The following is a 20,176-nucleotide window of genomic DNA, read 5'->3' on the forward strand; positions in this document are numbered from 1 at the left end:
ACGGTGGTAAAAGGGAATTATGTGATGTGGGTGAACAATTTACAAATATCTGGCTGTACTGAAACCAGTGGTACTCTAACCCACTGCTGTGGTTTTGATGTTGCCAAATCAAACATATCTTACAAACCCAAATTATTTTAAATAATCAAGAAGTGTCAGCTTGAGGTTGGACACCATGATGTTCTTTCATTGAAAAATCAAGATAGTTTACACATCTGGAGTTGAATATATGTAAATGAATTTGTTAAAGAGTGCCTGTGGAAGAATGGAGGGGTTAGACAATGTTTGCAGAGCATAACTTTTGATGGGATGAGTTCCAGCATCCTGAATGTAATCGTGGAGGTTGGATGTACATTAGTTCTTCACCTGCGAAGAGTTCAGAAGGTCCTTTGGAACAGTGTGTGGGAGGAGCTGGGGAAGGGATGTTGTTGCCCTAATGGAACGATCATTTTAGCATCAAATACCATCTAATCAATAGGATTATAGCACAATGGTTTTCATATTTATTCAGTAATAAGTCTCACTGTATCCAGTGGAAATTATTCATAAGTAAGTGTGTTTAGATTTGCAGCCTTAATCAGTCTCTGTTCAGGATTTCAGCGATGCAGCCTAATTCTATGTACTGTGTGACGACTTACAGTCAAATAAATGAACATAGTTCTTCATCCATAATGCAGATGCCATATTTGCAATATATATATATATATATATATATATATATATATATATATATATGGTGAGTCCTTTAAAATAGGCCCCATGGATACAGAGTACACATATTCCACGGGGCCTCTTTTAAAAGACTCATCCTGTATATGATTGGTTACATTTCTAATTGCGTTATCTAGTACAGTTTTGCTTCAAAGACTGATTATATTTGTATTTTGTTTTCTGTGAAACTTACTAGGTTTCATGTGTTTGTGTGCTTCAGTTGTATATTAATATATGGACGTAATACAATGTACATTATTTCTGGAAAAAGCCTTAAAATATTATGTATTTCCTTCTCTCCCCAATTTATCAGTTTATGGGATTTGTGGGTTTAGGTTCATATTTATGTGTGCCTGCTAATTGTTATATAATGTACAAGGGTGTTGTATATATTGTTTTCACAAATATTTCTTGCATAAACTCCTGTTTTCAGTCATCTGTAGTAAAAAACGACACCATCATCATGCTCCCTTGATCCAAGTAAGCATGCTTATTTTTGTCAGGACTTCTGCAAAGTGTTTGCTATCCAAAGTAAACATAGGTAACTGCCTCAGACTGAGTGAAGCCATTGGTCCATCTATCTCAGTATTGTCTTTACTGACTGCGAGTGTCTGTTCTGAGTACATTCCTAGCCCCAGTTGGAAATGCGGGGAATGAACCTATGACCTTTTGCATGCAAATCAGATCCTCTGCCACTGAGTTACGGCCCTTCCCCAGTTCTGTTCCACATTAGATATGAACGCAGGTCTCCTGCAGCTTTCCTTCGTCCTTTGAGACCAAACTTATTGCCATTATAGAGCTCTACTATGTGTCATATCTGGTTTAAAAGGTTAGCAGTGCTACACAATGAGAGTGTTTTGTTTCTACATGAATGCCTTTGGTGATGCCTTCGCAAACAGGAGGAGGGAAAAAGGCTTGACACAAAAACTGCAGTAAAAGGTTCATATTTTTCTAGTTCAAGTGGCTGTCAAATGTATCTACAAATATTTAGGCGCAATTAGATTGTGTTGCACATCAGTCAAAACTGAAGCCAAGCCGTATATACCACTGGGGAACTGAGTGCATTTGATGCAGAAATGACCCTTGGAGGATGATTTCATGCTCAGTCAGGCTTTGTGAATCTAAAGTTATTAAACTGGAAAACACTATTTCCCAGGAGACAGGGAACTAGACTGGAACGGAGTAGAGGACCATGGTTCTTCTAGGGCCACCATTACCACTGACCTCTTTAAATAACCCCACTCTTATTCCTTGCTTTGTGTGTCATAGTGATAATGATTTTCCATATGTAAGAGTTAATGGCTCAACACCACCGGCTAATTCAAGAACCAATGAAGTGAGTGAAAAGTTAGGTAAGAAAGGACTTCAGTGCACCTTCTGATAATATGTCATTGGTGTGAGAATTGCAGCAACACATAAGAAGCTCCCATATACAGAGTCAGAGCATTAGTCCATCTTGTTCAGTATTATCTACACTGACTGACAGCTGCTCTCCAGGATTTCAGAATGGGATCTCTTCCAGCTTTACCTGGAGATGATGGGGATTGAAACTGGTATCTTTTGCATGGAGAGTATATGCTCTTACCACTGAACCACCACAGCTCTTCCATGAGGGCCTCTGTCCTCCCTGGACTGCTCTAATATTACACTGAGTAGTGTTGTCAGCTCTGGATAGAAGATCTCTAAGGCCTTCTGCAACCTGGAATTTCTTGGATGGAGCTGCTGGAGGCCTAGTGCATGCAGATCATGAGGCCTACCTGTCAGGGATCTGTTTTCAGTTGAGGGGAGAGACAGGAACGTACAGAGAGCCTCCTCCTCTGTTGAGCAGCTGCACTTCGTCAGAGTCTGGGGAGGGGCAGTTTTCAGGAGACAAGGAAGACAAGAGAGAGCGGAGCCAAAAAACTGCTAGCAGGGGAGGGAATGAGCAGTTTCCGTCGCTTAGTTTTCCACGTAATGAAAAAAGACGGAGAGGGGGGCTTCCGGGTTTTCTTTGCTGGAGGGGAATAGGAAGAAGGCACTTTCGGATTCTGCTAGCGATTGAGGCAGACATGGTTTTGAAACTTCTGCACTGTACATAAGTTTGCACTCAATAAATCCTGAAAAGAGAGGCTGGAGTCCGGGCTGTTATCTTCGCAAGCATCCACACTCCCTTCTGACACTACCACTGAGCTAAGGTCCCTCTCCTGCATGTAAAATATTGTGCAGATGGAGTATCCACAAATATAACCAAACCATTGCCCCATCTACCCTAGCATTTGACTACTATGACAGGCAGGAGCACTCCAGCGTCTTCTGAGGGATCCTCCACTGCTTCTTTCCTGCAAGCGCCCCCCGCCTCATCCTACTTCAATTTATTTTGCTACCTACTGTGGATTATGTTCCTTTTACCCAGAAGTAAGCAATAACCTTCGGAGAGCAGAAACCTTTGCAGCATAAATGTTCCATGGGATTCCACCAACAAGCCCAAGCAATCTAATGAGATTGTTGTTGTTTTAGAAATGTCAGCTTTGAAGTCATACGTGTTGCAATTTGTCATTCTGTTTTTACAGGTTCCAGACAGAAGTAAATTACGATACACTGGAAGTCAGAGATGGGCCGACGAGTTCTTCTCCATTAATTGGGGAATACCATGGCACACAAGCACCACAGTTCCTTATTAGCACTGGGAATTTCATGTATCTCCTATTCACTACAGATAACAGCCGTTCAAGTGTTGGTTTCTTGATTCACTATGAAAGTAAGTCTGATATTTTTCTCAGTTAAAATGAGTGTAATAACCGAATGTGGGTATTGTGGGGAATGAGAAGTGTATTGGCAGGGTGGCTCATAAATCAGCGAAAAATGTAAATGACTGTAACATAGGAATGGTTAAGAGTGAAATGGGTGGTATCAGACTAATTTAATCTGTGTTAGGGTTTCTGCTTGTGCCGTGTGACTTCTCCCGTCTCCCCTCCCCCCACATGTCCCCTAATTTTGTTCTGGGGGTTGCCCCAACCCTCTGGAGTACATCTGGGGAGAACATGGGGTATGCACAAGAAGAGGAGAGGAGAGGTTCCATGGCACAAGAGGAAATCTTTGTACTTATGGAATCAGTTAGGTTTGCACCACTTGTTATACATTTAGTGTACAATCCTATACTGTTCTCTGAGAGTAAGCTCTATTGAACTCAATGGGATATACCTTTGAGTAGACATGTCTGGAATTGCACTTTTTAAAATAAAAAGCTATTTTAAAAAAACTATTATTATACATTGCTGCAGGTGTGTATTAAAAAATAAATCAAAACATTTACCCCAATCCAGAACTTCACTGTGAGCATGGGAGCGCCTCACATTGGAACATGACATTCTTTATTTGTGTGCAGAGTGGAATAAGTCTCATTTCCAAGAGTTCTGCTTGCATTATGATGCATGCCTCTGTTCTCTGATTTGGTATAATAACTAACTAGATGCCTGCAATAAATTTTGCAGTCATTAAATGGTTAAGAGGGCACAGATTGCTTGCTTTGCTTCCTGGTTCACAGTAACTGTTGATATCTGAATTGGGACAAATTATTGTTACGCCTACCTATAACTTGACTCCAAAGCAAAATCAGAAGCCACAGTTTAAAGTGGGACTTTGATTCTGATTTGGAAACAAAGTAAGATTACCAGAGTTGAACATCATGGTAGTTTCCATGAACCAGGAAGCAGACTTTTATGAAGTCGTTCTATGGTTATGATGTCAGAACCTGCTTATAATTTTTGAAAGATGAAAATGCAAGTAAAATAAAATCCCACAGTGGTGAAGGTTTCAAGTGTGAATTTATTCCCAAAGCATATAAGAGGTTTCTCATACTCTATAATTCTTTAGGGGAAAATATATTGATTGTGATCATAATAATATAGAACTAGTCTAGTAGAGTATTTCATATTTCTGTTGTCATAAGTAGTGCTACAGTCATGCACAGTAATTTCCAATATTCATTCCAATATGGATGTATTGCAGCAATTGTATCCTTATGCATTATTAACAAGTAGATAGTAGTTTCATTGTTAGCGCTTAAATGACTAGAGCATTCATCTTTTCCCATTTATAACAAGCATGATAACAAAATGAAAATTTAGGATTGAAAAGTGGAGTTTACAGAATGCTGATTCTCTACAGTTTTGGAAGAGAATCACACTCAGCTCTGCCATGAGCCACAATGAGCTGCGTGGGGTAGCCGGTGGCTTGAGAAGAGTGGCGCATCATGCTCTCCGTGCAGCACTCATAAGCCTGCCTGCCACTGCCATTATTAGCACCATATGTGCCACCCTCCAGTGGCCTGCTGTAGAAGGTTTCCGCTTTTGCTGCCACAGCAAATACTACAATATTTGCCTCTCTAGAGAAGTATCAAACAGTGTTCCTACAGGGCTCTATGGAGTGCAGGGATCCTTCAGTGATCTGGAGTGCATTGATGCAGGTGGTCTTCACAACCACCTTGCCCACAGAAACGTGCTTCAAGGAAGGACCCCTTAAATTTATTGGTTGCAAATGAGGGTGGTTTCCCTTGGCTCATGGCAGGTTATCTTAGACAAGGGGGGAAAAACTATTTTCTATTTAAAAATGAAATTCTAATTAAAAATAGATAAATCAGAAATAGGTTGGCTGACTTCCCAATTTTAGCCATTAAGAACCTTACCTTTTTCCTGCTGGAGACAGACTAGAAGGGAGGCGAAGGGAGAAACATGGAGTGGATTTAATGTAACAGGGAATGGGTTGTGTCTCAGACGTACAGAATACTGGCAATGGAAGTGGAGACTGTGCTGAAAGCAAGACATAGTGCCCTTGCATTGGTGCCATGTCATCGTTCTCAACATTAAACTCTCATTCTTTATTGCATATGTCTTGAGATAGGCTGCAGTTATGCAGTTTTTAAGATGCACATTCTTTTACTTCACCACTGCAAATGAATCATTGCTAATTATTTTTAATCGTCGCTAACTTGTTACATTTGCAGTGAAATTTATAAGGTTGCAGTATGTTTAGAAAGAGGTGGGAGGAGGATACTTTGAGAAATTATGTATGAAAATGTATTTCTATATTGTGCAAAGTGAACTGGCTTTAGTATTTATGTGTATTTTTTATTTATTTAAGTAGTTTATATCATATCCTTCCAACAGTTCCCATGGTTGCTTAGAAAAAAAGTTAAAATCACCGTAAACCAAAGCATTAAAGCAGTATTAAAACATTGCAATACAAAAAGAGCAGCATAAAAGCAGTCAGCAGAATTGAAAACAGACACCAGGGCAACATGATAGCAATGTGTGTATGGTTATTTATTTATTATAGCCCACTCTCCACCAAATGGTCCCCGGGCAGGTTACATTAAAACCACAAGTTAAAGCAAACTTCAGTTCATTAAAAACAGTAAATTAAACTGCAAAGCTGAACAAAATTGTAAGAGCAGCAAAATAGGAATCCAACAGTAGAAGAGGAAGGAAAACATCCACTCATCTGAAAAGCATTTCCCCCCGTAGTCACTCAACCTCAGATGACATGGGCCTCCTCCATTGAACATCACAGGGGAGGCACATTTGAATACAAGCTTTGAAACCCATGAAGCCTGGTACATAAACCATCCTTCATCCACCAATGGGATCTCTGTTTTGTCTGGACTGGGCTCCAGTTTATTGGCTCTCTTTGAGCCCATTACTGTAAATTCAAGTAATGCAGTAGTTGTGTGGTTTAGTGCAATTCCTGCATTACTTTTATGAAAAAAATATAAAAGCAGGTGCTGTCAGCATAATAGTGACACCTCACCTCAGACCTCCGTATGACCTCATTCACCAGTCTCATGCAGATGTTTAAATACAAGAGGGGAACAACAACAAAAAGATGTGGGACTCTATCACATAGCTGCTAGAGTCAAATAAAAGACTTCCAGCACCATCTTCTGAAATTGACTGTCCAAGTAGGAAATGAACTACCTAAATTGCAAACCAGTTTAGTAGGATACTATAATGGATGGTATAAAAAGCCTCCAAGAGATCCAAGAAAATCCAGGGGCTTACACACCATCTCTCTATCCTGAAATATGTTGTTCACTGGGACAACTTAAGCAGTTTCAGTGCCAAATCCACACCTGAAAACTGATTAAAATGGAACTGGGAACTCAAGCCTCACCCAACGGTATCTGAAGTTTTATAGCAACCTCCCACTGGAGCCATTTGACACAGAAAGGTTTGCTAGTGAGTGTCCAATAATTATTCAGATATTTCAGGTCCACAACAGGTTTCTTCTGGAGAGGCTGTGCTGCTTCCTCTTTTGTACTGTTGACATAGGCATATTTGAATAATATTTTCCTATCCAGCACTCAAAAGCTTGATCCAGTTGCAATTAGACTCAATTATCACTGCTAAACATCTGAGGTTCAAAATAGCCACCCACTGCACCATGAAAAGCTGAAAACATTGTGCCACTATTGACACAACTCTTCAGAAAGAAAGCTTAGGCAGGGTATCATTTCAAAGATTGCTATCTATGCTTTTCAGTAATACTAAGCTTTAAATAAACTACCATGTGGCTTTACAGAGATTGGCACTTAGAGAGGCATCAGCACTTTTTGAGGAATGGAAACTAAGTTACAGCTTTTGAAGGGGCTAAAAGTTATTTTACCTGGAGGGAAAAATAACTCCATAACCAGGAAAGAGAACTATTTCAGTGACAGCAGTGGTACTCTAATCCAAGTACTAAACCATAACTTCAGATGCACAAAGTTGGCACCATACAATGTTCAGAGGCATTCCAGTGGTTTTTAGAAAAGCTTAATACCCAAATGGCTGGGAGAATATTTAAGTCAGGTATAGCCAACATAGTTCCCTGCATGTGTTTTGGACTACAACGTCTGTCATCCTCTATAATAGGTCATGTAGGTTGGTCCTGATTGGAGATTTCCCTGGAGTTTTGTGCATTTGGAGGAAAGCTGCTTCTAAGAGACAGGCCACACACAGGTCACATTTGCCTGTCCCAATTCTCGTTCATTAGTGATCCCAGAAATATTACACCTCTTTCTCCAGAGGTCAAAGTCTGCTTAGCTCCTGATGGTACTCTGAGATCTCAACTGGGAAGAAAGGGAGGCTACAGCATGCAGAGTACACCATGGAAGAACCATCCTTACTATCATTCCACGTGTAGAATATAATGTACAAATATATAGAAAGACAACGCAGGGGGCAATGAAAAGTAAATGACCATGACATCTATCCAATGTCGTTACTTAATACCCTTGTCAAATTCCTCTCCTTACTTGCTCATATTACCGTACAATTTCATATCCTTCTTTTTGAAGCAAAGATTATTTAAATAACTTGTAACAAAGTTATCTTGCTCACATTTCTCTCTCTTTTTTAAAGGGTTGCTTCCAACTTCTGTAAACTCAGTGCTTTCTCTCTGTTTTTAGTTGCCAGCTCAACATAATTTGCTCTTCTGCAGTGAACTTCTAATATTTCTCCACCTTCCCTTTCTATGACCAGGTGTTACACTGGAATCGGATTCCTGCCTTGACCCAGGGATTCCTGTGAATGGCCATCGGCATGGTAATAACTTCAGCATCCGATCTACAGTCACTTTTAGCTGTGATCCAGGTTACACTCTGAGTGATGATGAACCACTTGTGTGTGAACGAAATCATCAGTGGAACCATGCACTACCTAGCTGTGATGGTATGTACTATGCAATAGTTGCTGTTGGACCGCTGCAAAATAAATTATATTTAAAAAGATGCAATGAGATATCTTTTCATGTAGGGAAAGGGGGGGGGCACAGAAAGAAATTGCATTATTCACTACTTTCTTTCCTGAAACTCCTCTTCGCTTTATCATATCTACTCCTCTGCTCCCATGAATGTATGGTTTTATGGGGCACATTCAAAAGCAGGAAATATACCTTTGTGGTAAGTGTGTCTAGCTCAGCATAAGACACAAAAACTCTAAGGGAGAAATGCTTTGCTGGTGCAACTTCCTCCATTCTAGCACTCTAAACCTACGGGAAGTGTTCATTTTGTGCTAGAGTATTATTAAAGAAAGTCCTTTCCAAGACTTGGAGATAAGGATAGGCAGATCTGTCGCTTTCAGTTTCTCATTTTTCCCATCTTAAATTGAGTTCTTCACATTTCCACATCTGTTTTTACTTTGTAAAAAAATTCTCATAAAAATTCACCAGTGCATATATTAGTGCCTGTTTCTCCTAGTACACACATTTTTTCCTTATGCAATTGTGCCCCAAAGACACATTGTTGCAAAGCAATTTCCCCTAATATGGTGCGTTTTAATAGTATTTTTTACTAATATGTAAGCACTGTGCATATTTTACCTCCATACGGGGCGTATATAAATTCAATAAATAATAACAATAATAATGTTTTTACACATCACTTGGGTGGAGAGCAGGTGATAGGTACACTGCAAAATTTTGAGAAACTGCCACCAGAGTGAGCCCTGGGTCAATCTTCTTTCCAGGCTTAGACTAACTCCTAAAAACCTTTGAATTTCCCTAGAGAGGTCTCCAAGAAAGTCTGGAAAGACTGATATGGTTACAAATCACAACAGCAAAAAAATGTATTCACACTCTAGAATACATAACCGCATTTATATATTGCGGAAGAAGATATGTAATGATGAACCTGTCATTAATGATCTTCTCATAAGTGAACCACATATTCCTACGGAACACAGTAATAAAACCAACTTGAAAGCTATCTTGTAGAACCAACCAACTTGAAAATTATCTTATAGAATCAGGAGAACCATCACATACCACAGACCAAAATGGGCTTTTCTTTATTGTCTGAATATTGTAAAATACTTCCACCTGAAGTATTATGAAGCATTTTATTATGAATAAGATAGGACTAAGAGTGATTCTACTTTATAGAATATCTAAAAATTGCAGTTTTCATGGTGCTTCTTCAGGTATATAGATTTCAATCATAAAGTTTCTGCTTGGGCTGATGTTGTTCAGAGTGCTGAACTACACTGTGGCATAGTTCTTGAGATAGTTTTATTGACACATTTCATTTTTCTTCTGCTTTATTTATGGCTCATGGGATTGCTATGTTTTACTGTTTAACATACTTCATAGCTGTTCTGAAAATCACGGCTATATTTATTATGAGATCTTCTAAGTGTGTATAATTTAGAATGTTCGGTTTCTTTAATCTCAACACCTTGCTCTTTCAAATGCTTCTAGTTAAAACCTGCAGTGATTGCAATCTCCTCTCTTCCTCCCTCCCTATACACACACACACACAAGCTGAGACAGAGGTAGTAAGAGGGTGGCAGTGCCTGCTTTGTTTTGGTTATGGAGAATTTACAGACAGAAGCATGTTTCAGTAGCCTCAGCACAGAGTCAGAAAGATGTGAGGCAGAGCCTGTACTGAAGTTATAACCCCATTTCTCCATTTCCCAGTGGTGACATTTGGTTATGAATTTCAGAACTGGGGGATGAGCCCCTCTTTCTTGCCCATAATTGGGGCATTTTGCTAGAGAGGGAGGAGGGGAGTGAGACGGGGCGGGGGGAGAGTGAATATGTATGGGTACACTATTCTTTTCTGAAAGCAATCCCAATTAAAGTACCCCTACATTTTTCTAGTTTAAGGTCAGAGTTCGAATTGAGAATGACGTGCCAGCCATAATACAACCATTCCCCTCCCCACCCCCAGCATGCTAAAAGTGGAATTTTATTGTGTATTTTTCTCACACTACAATTGCTTCTTTACTTGAGAATGTTGGGTCGTGTCAATCAAAAGCTGAAAAGATATGCCAACGTATAATGCTGATTGTCAGATATTTAATGGATTAAAAATGGAAAGATGCAGGAAAAGGCAAGTTATAGGCACATCAAAGCAAGTTATGGGGCACATACCGCAATCTAATTTTGCAAACACTGTGTAATTTACCCATATAAACAATACAACTCGTTTCATGCAAATCAGAACAATCTATTATGAATTCCATGGAAAGTATTCTTTTAGTGTCCTAGCAGCCTTCTAATCTTTACAGGGTTTTGGTTTTGAAAGAATTAGTATGTCTGCAGGGGGAAATGTGTATCTCTTTTTCCTTTAAAAACAAAAGAAGAGAAATGTGATAAATCTGCTGAACAACCCACCCTGAATTATTAATTTTAGGGTCTGTGTGAATAGAATCAGTATAACAGCTTTATAATGCAGTTTTTTAGCTCTCAAATCTAGATCAAAGAAAAATAAAGAAATTTCTAAAGACACCCGTTTCTACATTTTGTACTATCCTTGTGATTGGCCTGAGAATCCGAAAATATAGGGATCTATATTATTGTCTCTGTGTATGCTAATTTTATTTTTGATACTTTTTGGTATATATTTGAACATAGGTTCTTTCTCCCAGTTAATCTTGCACCCTACCCCATCCACCGGAACAGCATTTTCTGGCTAGACGCTACGTTTGACAGCCTTCCTCATCAGTGCTCTGCATAATCTACCCTCTCTAAAATGTAAAACCCACATATTCTAGTTTTCTCTTATTATCTCTTTTGAGACACAGTCTTGTCAGATTCTTTACTATCTCTCAGGTTGCCAAGGAGATGAGGCACTCACTGGCAATTCTGAGTAGACCTTAATGCAGATGTATATGCATTTCAGTGTTATTACTACTGCCTGCTCCTAATCAGTTCATTTGCTCTGATGATGTTTACAACTTTTCTATTTCAGCAGGGACCTATTATTTGTAAAACATAAACAACATGGTGTTGTGTGTGTGTGTGTGTGTGTTTAAGCTGAATTGGTAACAGTGTTGGTTAGCATTTGTTTGTGGCCCCAGGAAGTTAATGGGCCTAATAATGCTCCTCAATTTTTTAAAAAATGGGTCAAGCAGAGCATCAGTAATTATTTTATTACTATTATTTCTTTCTTTTGTACAGCTCTGTGTGGTGGCTATATTCATGGGAGAAGTGGAACCATTCTATCCCCAGGCTTTCCTGATTTTTATCCAAATTCTTTAAACTGCACATGGACAATCGAAGTTTCTCATGGCAAGGGTAAGAGAACATAAAGTTTGCAGGGTATATCTGTTTAAAATGCCTCCTGAAGATAGATTTTGAAAAAAATTAAAGTAAGGGAACCCATCCTCTACTCCCATATAGACTTAATAAAAAGATAAAGTGTGTGTGTGTGTGTGTGTGTGTGTGTGTGTGAGAGAGAGAGAGAGAGAGAGAGAGAGAGAGAGAGAGAGAGTTATTATCTTGACTCTATGTTGGAGTTGGCAATTCTCAGGGTATAACCTGAAACTCCACCCCCTCTGGCCAACATTTAGTTGGGTAAAGCTTCCAAGACCCAGGGACTGCACCCTTCTTACACAACTTGAGTTCGCCAGCATTGAGAGGTTGATTGATCAAATGGACCATCAGCTTCCAAGTGCCTCAGGGTGCTCATCAGGGTACCTTCGATTATATTCTTGGGTGTTCACACTGCCTGCCAAGCAATGACCAAATGAAACAATTGGCAAAGCCAGTCAACCAAATCAATATAGCTTTGCCATAGTCAACAACACAGTAAGGAATATGTAAAAAATGATGCCCCCACTTGGGAATTAGAAACTGCCTCTAAAATTCCTCCTCACCACTGGAAAGGACAACTAGCTAATCCCTTATCACTGCACAGGGTTGGTGGGTGAGTTGTTGTGCTGGTTGCAGAGGCAGCAACACCGTCTGTGCTGCCCATTCTACTGTTGGCCACAACCCTGTGCTGGGATGTAGTCATGTCTTCCCCCATGTTCCCATTCCATCCTGAATGAGGGGTGGGACAGACTTGCCCCCAGCAGAGACCCAGAGCGGTGACAATCTGTTTTGAGTTGGGATCAACGAAGAAAGTTGGTTGTAAATGTCCTTGAAAGTACATAATATGAGAGTAATATTTGTCATCTTCATGTGTCAATATTTGTCACTTCTAAAATCTATCAAAATAATATCTGCATTGCTTTTTAAAAATTTATATACTGTCAAGTCATCCCATCTGTTGATATCACTAAATGCCAGTCAGTATTGGTAATTAAAATGTTAACTTTCTTCATTAATGCTCACCTGTCTTGCGATTATAGTACTTCTGTTTGGAAAATAATTCCTGGTTTTCTTCACTGGATTCTGTTACTGCTTTAATATATTTTTGAACAAGTGTGGCATTTTATTTAAATAGAACAGTATGGGTGTTTAGATAACTCCAAGCACTGAAATGATGAAATAGGATTTTAAAAGCAGAGAATTAAAATTAATGGATTTTTTTCCCCTCCTCTGGTTGTCGACCTTTGAGATACACTTCTTTCTTTTTCGCAGTCCTTCTTTGTACTTTCTCTCTCCCTCCCCAATTTTTCATTCCCTATACTATTTTAGAAATGAGAATTCTTATGTAGTTGTTTAGGGTCAAAAGCAAGGACTTTAAGAAAACAAGCACAAAGAATTCTGAAACTGGAAAGCTTTAGCTATATAGTGTATGCATCAGAGAATAGCAAAATTGTAGTTTATAATATTGTATGAATTATAGACAGTGTTGAAGGTCATCATATGTGTGACAAGGATATAATTATATTTGTTACAACTTAGCCTGAATGTGCAACATTTGCACCAGGTTTGGGATGGCTCTGTCTTTGTTAACCTTCGTATTATATGTACACAAACGAACACAAACGAACACACACACACACACACACACACACGCTTGGATCTAAAGGTGCCATTCTACTAATGGAATGAGTCTTCTACTAAAGAAGGGTCTGTTTCTGACCTGCTTGTGAAAAACCATTGTGTGAACAACGTGACCCCAGATCTAGAGAAGTTGTTTGTATAAGTTCTTGAGCTTGAGCTCTTTCCAATAATAACAATAATAATTTATTATTTATACCACACCCATCTGGCTGGGTTTGCCCCAGCCACTCTGTGTGGCTCCCAACCGAATATTAAAAACAAAATACAGCATTAGACATTAAAAACTTGCCTAAATAGGGCTGCTTTCAGATGTCTTCCAAATATCAGATACTTGTTTATTTCCTTGACATCTGATGGGAGGGCATTCCACAGGGTGGGCACCGCTACCGAGAAGGCCTTCTGCCTGGTTCCCTGTAACCTCACTTCTTGCAGTGAGGGAACTGCCAGAAGGTCCTCGGAGCTGGACTCAGTCCAAACTGAACGATGGGGGTGGAGATGCTCCTTCAGGTATACTGGGCCAAGGCCATTTAGGGCTTTCAAGGTTAGCACCAACACTTTGAATTGTGCTTGGAACCTTTTCACAACCTGCTGTAGTTTACATTCTATTGCCTGTGTCTTCATTATTCACCTGGTTCTCATACTATAATGAAGGCATAGCCAATGTGGTGCCCTCCTAGATGTTGTCTGATTAAACCTCCCTTCGGCTCCTACTGCATGACCAATGGTCAGGGATGATGGGAGCTGTAGTCTAACAACAACCAGAGGGCACCACATTGGCTAGCCTTGCTGTAATGTGGTCATTAATGCATTGTGGTACCACACTGTGGGAAACCTTCCCCTAGAGCTTCCACAAGAGTTCATTGAGCAGTTCTAATGTAGCTTCTCCTTCCACTCAGTTTCCTTGCTTCCCCAGGGGATAGGTTTCTGGACCCTGGGGAAATGGTGGTAGTTTGGGTAACAGCCTTCAGAATTGAGCCAAGCACAGCAGGATTGTAGTTGCACTGATCTTGCATACAAGCATATGCTCAGGGCCACTCGCTTATGAATACGCCTGCTTGAAGGCTTACAACAGTGTTATATGTAAGAGAGTTGAGTACTGGATGCATATTCACCCTGGGTGACAAAAGCAAAACAAAACAAGACACCTGGTAGTGAAGCCTGAGCCTTTAGCTGACTCAAGTTGCCAGTGGTTCTGCTCAGGAGGTCAGATTCCAGGTAAGCATGACATACTTTGTCATCCATCCTTTACTCAAAAAGCAAAATATTGTTCTTTTTCCATTTTTCAAGGAGTACAACTGATCTTCCACACCTTTCACCTGGAGAGCTCCCATGACTATTTGCTCATCACTGAAGATGGAAGCTTCACAGAACCTGTGGCCAGATTAACAGGGTCCGTTTTGCCTCCTACCATCAAAGCTGGACTCTTTGGAAACTTCACAGCACAACTTCGGTTTATTTCTGATTTTTCCATTTCCTACGAAGGCTTTAATATAACATTTTCAGGTAAAGGCATGGGCTTTGATAGATTATTTGGAAATGTTTTATATTTATATTATTAACTAAAACAGTCATAATGAATAGCACTAGAAGATTCCCCCACCTGTTGTCAGGAGATTCCCCTACCCACCTCAGACAACATAGCCTACCATGTTCGATAACCTCCCTGGTACCCTGTAGAGGATTTTCAGGGAATATATGAGGATTTAAAGAAGAAGGGAAGAAAGGAAAGATCTGTTTTGTGAGTCGTCAGTAGTTTATACAATATGGGATGCAACTCAGTAGTAGCTGAAAACCAACCAAACATTGGAATTATATAATATTTATTCAAAGTGTACTTGGTACTTGTCTTTTTGTAACCTTAAACTTCAGTCCTATGCACGATTAACTGCAAGTAAGGATCCATTAGACATAATAGGACTCGTTGTCTTGTATAAATTGCATAGTATTGTGCAGTAAATTGGCTAGCAGCAGCTACTGTTTACAACTATTAATGTCTTTGGTCTTTTGGAGATTCTAAAACCATGCACAAGTAGTAAGGAAGAGCTACATTACAAGTCCCTAACTGAACGATTCTTGGTTCTGGTTTCCACTTGGTTGATCTGAGTGCAAAGATCTTTCCAAGAAAGCACGAACGGAGCAATTCTGGCATTATGCACACATCAATCATAAATGATTTGTTTTGATTTGAAATATTATCTAGCTTCTAGAAGTAATTGTATTAAGTCTTTAAATGTCAGTTAATGATACCAAACAGACCAGATATTAATGATAAGAGTGTTTCAGGTCAAACACAACAGGGACTTCTTGGAAAAGGTGCAGTTCACGTGGAAAGTTTAGCCTTATTTAACAGTCAGAACAGCAGATCATTATCTTTCTTTTTGGGGCAATCTTCCCACTCACCTCCAAGCCTGAGAACATTCGGCAATTTTTTTCCTGTGATTTTACTATGTGCAAAAACGGGAAGAAGAAATTTGGGGGACAATCTCACATATATTCCTCCACTGTTACTGCATTGGCCAAATACCTAATAGCAGAAGTTGAACACTGAAGTGAAGGTGAAGGGCTCATAATGTGTGACCTTATCCTAAGATTGTTGTAGTTAGGGGTAGTCCTACTGAATCTGAACCAGGGTTCACTATGTCCTGTGTATCAGCCAACCTGATTAATATGGGAAACTCAAAAATAGGGCATGAATGCAATAGCCCCCAGAACTTGCTACCTGGTTCAGTGGTTTATTGTGCCTGCACCCCCCTGCATGATTGTTATCATGTGAGGGAAATTAATACCCGAATCGGGCTGTGGCTGTTCGTTTATCGATTGCCTGATAATCCCACCTTTCCTCTAACGAGCCCAATGTGGACATAGGTTTCCATAGTGGTCTCTCCTCTGGGCACTAACGAAACCAAACTCTGCTTAAGTTCAACAAATTTATAAGCACAACCTGCCTGTTCAGCCTGGTTTATAATATCAATGTGAATTTTTCTCTGAATATTGCTAGTATAGAAGCCGTGTCCTTGGTTTTAGAGGAAAATGAATGTTATTCCGCGAAATGGGCAGTTTGCTGAAAGGAGATGGTATTGAATTGAATATGAGCTGAGACAGCAGGTTACTAAAGTGGCAGTAAAATCTGCACTGACAGAGGGGGTAGAAATGTATTTCACAAATAGAGAGTGCTGCATTAAGCATGCAAAGCTAAACCTTTGCATTCCTTACCCTCTCTCTATAGGCTCTCCTTGTTCTGTTCGACTTCATAAAAAACCATTTTTCTTTTACTAGAAAGGCACTGTACTGCTAGGTTTATTCTTCAATACCTCTGCAGGGGTAAAAAAAATATATATTCTGCAGGGGTTACTTTGACTTCACACTGGACTTCACATTCAAAGGCTGCAGTGCCTATATGCTGTAAGATGAGTCTTCACATGCAAATTAATTCACATATTGAATTACTGGTTACATTCATTATTTATCAGTGGTACTAAAATAGGATTTTCATATATATATATATGAAGGTCTTGATGAATATTGTGTGTGCAACCCCCATATGGTGTCTGACTTAACTGATATTTATCAAGATAATTTGAATGCTCCTAATACTTGTCTTTAAGAAAGTTCCTGCAAGCTATTATTTAATCGCAGTAGTTCCTAGAGTGAAGTGTTGGCCTCCTTTGCTAATGCCAAACCGTAAATCTCATAGTTTCCCTCCCTGCAAAAAATTGGCTGCAATCCAGGTGCTGATGCAACAGTAGCTACCCTGTGAAGCACTACACCAGGGCTGGATCTAGACACATAAAAGAAGTGTTTCAGTTTAAAGCGCTGTAAATTTAAACAGGGAAAACAGGTAGAGAAAAGCAGAACTCCACATCGCCATCTGGTGGCACAATGTTGTATCACACATACAACACATAAATCACTTTTCTTTACCAGTCTAACCAAGTCCCAGGTGCTGTAGCATCTAGAAGCTTCCTGCAGCCAATCAGAAGCTGCTATTTGGTTTTTGGAAGTTTTGGAAGTAGAACGGACTTCCAGAATGGATTCCGTTCGACTTCCAAGGTACGAATGTATGTTGGTATTGTGTAGTTAATCCTGCTTATATATTTTTTTTTTTTAAATTGGAACTTTCATCTTTTTTCTTGGCTTTTGATTTATTGTCTGAAGAATATGACCTGGAACCCTGTGATGATCCTGGTGTTCCTGCCTTCAGTCGAAGAATAGGATTTCATTTTGGCGTCGGAGATTCCTTAACGTTTTCTTGCTTCCCTGGATATCGCTTGGAAGGTGCGGACAAGCTTGCGTGCCTGGGTGGCGGCCGCCGTGTATGGAGTGCACCTCTGCCAAGGTGTGTGGGTAGGTGGTCACATGCTTTCATTTCATTCATCCAATTGATAGCACATGGGGGATGCAAAAGGAGAGGGGGGCAAAGCTAAAGTCACCTAGAATTGTGTAAATTATTATTCGGTGCATATTATAAATGGGTTATTGTCATGGACTGGTTGGACACAGGAATGTGGGGGAACCACCAAAGGAGGCTTTGGTGGTGGTGGTGGGACAACAAGGAGTGATCAGAGGGAGAAGAGGAAGAAGACAGGGAGAGGAGGAGACAAGGATGGCTTGGAGGAGGCAGGGACCTTTAGTCTTGGCAACTGATTTCATGGAGTACCGTATTTTTCGCTCTATAAGACACACTTTTTTTGCTCCTGAAAAGTAAGGGGAAATGTCTGTGCATCTTATGGAGCGAATGTGGTCAATCACTGGCTCCCTTTCTGGCCCCACCCCCTTGCCCAGGCCTCCATTGTTGAATGTTCTGCAGATGGAGGCTGTTTGTTTTCCCAGCGACATTTGACTGGCTGATTAGATTATCTGTCTGGAAACTGTAGAAATGGCTCCCTTTTCTTTCCTAAAGAAGCTGCAGAACTGTGAGTTGAACCCCATAAAAACAGGATTTTTTTCCCTGTGCAAAGTAAGCTCAACAACTTTGAGATGATCCTCAAAAAAATGGGGTTTTCCCCCTTTGCAAAAGAAGCTGCACAACTGTGAGCTGACCCCCCCCACCAGGGCTTTCCCCCTTTCCTCCTCTAAAAACTAGGTGTGTCTTATGGTCTGGTGCATCTTATGGAGCAAAAAAATACGGTAATTCCTACAGGGAATGAGCTGCTGTGCCCATTACGTCTGACACTCAGCCAAGTCTGTGAAGATAGTTAACTCCAACTTCCAACTGTGTGATTTACTGGCCGGCTCGCTCTGTGACAGTTGTGGATGTTTTAACCAATTGAGTGTGGCTCTCAATTCACCAACTAATTCAAGAAGGTAGTTAGGTTGAAATGCAGCTGATATTATTGCAGAAGAAATAATTTGCTTAAGTTTGTGTGAAGGCACAAATCTTTCTGATGTCTTTGGCAGTAAAGATAGCAGCCATGGGGCAATAAGAATAATAATCCTAATTATATTTTCTGATGTGTAAATCCTGCTGCTTAGCATTGCAGCTTAGATGTTTCAGGGGAACACACATGCTTGCATCAGAGCTTATATTTTGTTTTGATGTATTTATCATTTGGTCTGGTTAATAACTCAAATTACTTTTAAAATACTTCCATTGCAACAGAATATTAAATCTTTTTTGGGGGGGATTCCTTGAAAATTGGATTGTTTTATAAAATGCATGATACTACATGAAATGTTTTGCAGTTGTAAATTAGGTCACTCTGCTACAGAATCAGTGGCTTTGGGAATCTGCTCAGCATTCACTGGGTGGTTAACATAGTGGAATTTGGGACAGAATCTGGGTTCCCCCTGCTCATTATTGGACTCCAGTCAGGTTTCCTTTAAGCTATTAGTACATATGTTTATCTATAGATGATGGTCCAATTTTTTTTAGAAAGTTGCTTTAAAGTCACTATGGGACAGTTAACCCTTTTTTATTATAAACACACAAATCAGCCCCAGTTTTTTAGCATCCCTGTACAGAATTGTTATTACAACATAAAGGCTTAGCTGCCAGTTACATAATTTTAGAGCAGCTGAAGGCCAGGGGATTTTGCAGTCTTGCTTTTGGTGTTCATGTTGCGTAGATTACTGAATTCTTAGTCCACTTTGAAACTGAAGTGACACATTGAAATGGCTTCACCACACTGACCCAGTTTGCAGAATATGCTAAGCTAAACCTTAGACTGTGTGGGCTCCTGGAGAAGCGCTTGCAACCACTTTTTGCTCCTCCCTGGCCCTCTTTGCTGGCCCTATGGTTAAATTCTTTCTTCGCTAACCGTGATCTGTTGCCCAAAGTTTGTTCTTGGTTACGGTTCATGATTAGTGAGGAGAGTTAAACCACAAGTCTTGTTGTGAGTGTGCACCTGGACTCACCTGTGTGCAGCCATTGCAGTCATGGTTCAGGCAGCATGCTTAGCCAAACCTTAGTTTAGCTCAATGTGATGCAATAGCAAAAAGGATTAAGGAGGATCAAAGGATCTATGAGCTCCTCTCTGGGAGCCCACTGATTTGCATAGTCTCACTAGGATAAGGTTTGGCTTTGCACATTGTGCAAACCAAACCGTTCACACAAACTGCACACTGACCTGAGATGTGCTGAATTACAGCGCAATTACAAATATTTGCACTTGTAGGGTTTTAATTGTTCTTAGATAAACTTCAATTATTTCTCAGATTTGAGATGAGGAAATAAGACATGCATAACAGAATTTCAGGGATCTGAAATACATAGCAACCAACAAATCCATTTCATGTTGCACTGAACATACTGACTTTTTCACTTGCTTTTGAATAT

The 20,176-nt window shown here is 40.0% G+C and overlaps 1 protein-coding gene across 5 annotated transcripts in view; it reads left to right on the forward strand.

Moving 5' to 3' along the window:
- The window catches only part of CSMD1 (CUB and Sushi multiple domains 1), a 937,839-nt gene that overhangs the window by 709,664 nt on the left and 207,999 nt on the right, over positions 1-20,176 (forward strand). For all 5 annotated transcript variants that reach the window (XM_083606880.1, XM_083606881.1, XM_083606882.1 and 2 more), the window contains 5 exons: positions 3,261-3,448; positions 8,208-8,396; positions 11,626-11,742; positions 14,689-14,904; positions 17,557-17,745. In XM_083606880.1, the coding sequence (XP_083463006.1) occupies positions 3,261-3,448; positions 8,208-8,396; positions 11,626-11,742; positions 14,689-14,904; positions 17,557-17,745 (899 nt within the window). The remainder of the gene's footprint in view (positions 1-3,260; positions 3,449-8,207; positions 8,397-11,625; positions 11,743-14,688; positions 14,905-17,556; positions 17,746-20,176) is intronic.

This window comes from Podarcis filfolensis (assembly GCF_964270895.1).
Source record: "Podarcis filfolensis genome assembly, chromosome: 3".
Classification (NCBI taxonomy): Eukaryota; Metazoa; Chordata; class Lepidosauria; order Squamata; family Lacertidae; genus Podarcis; species Podarcis filfolensis.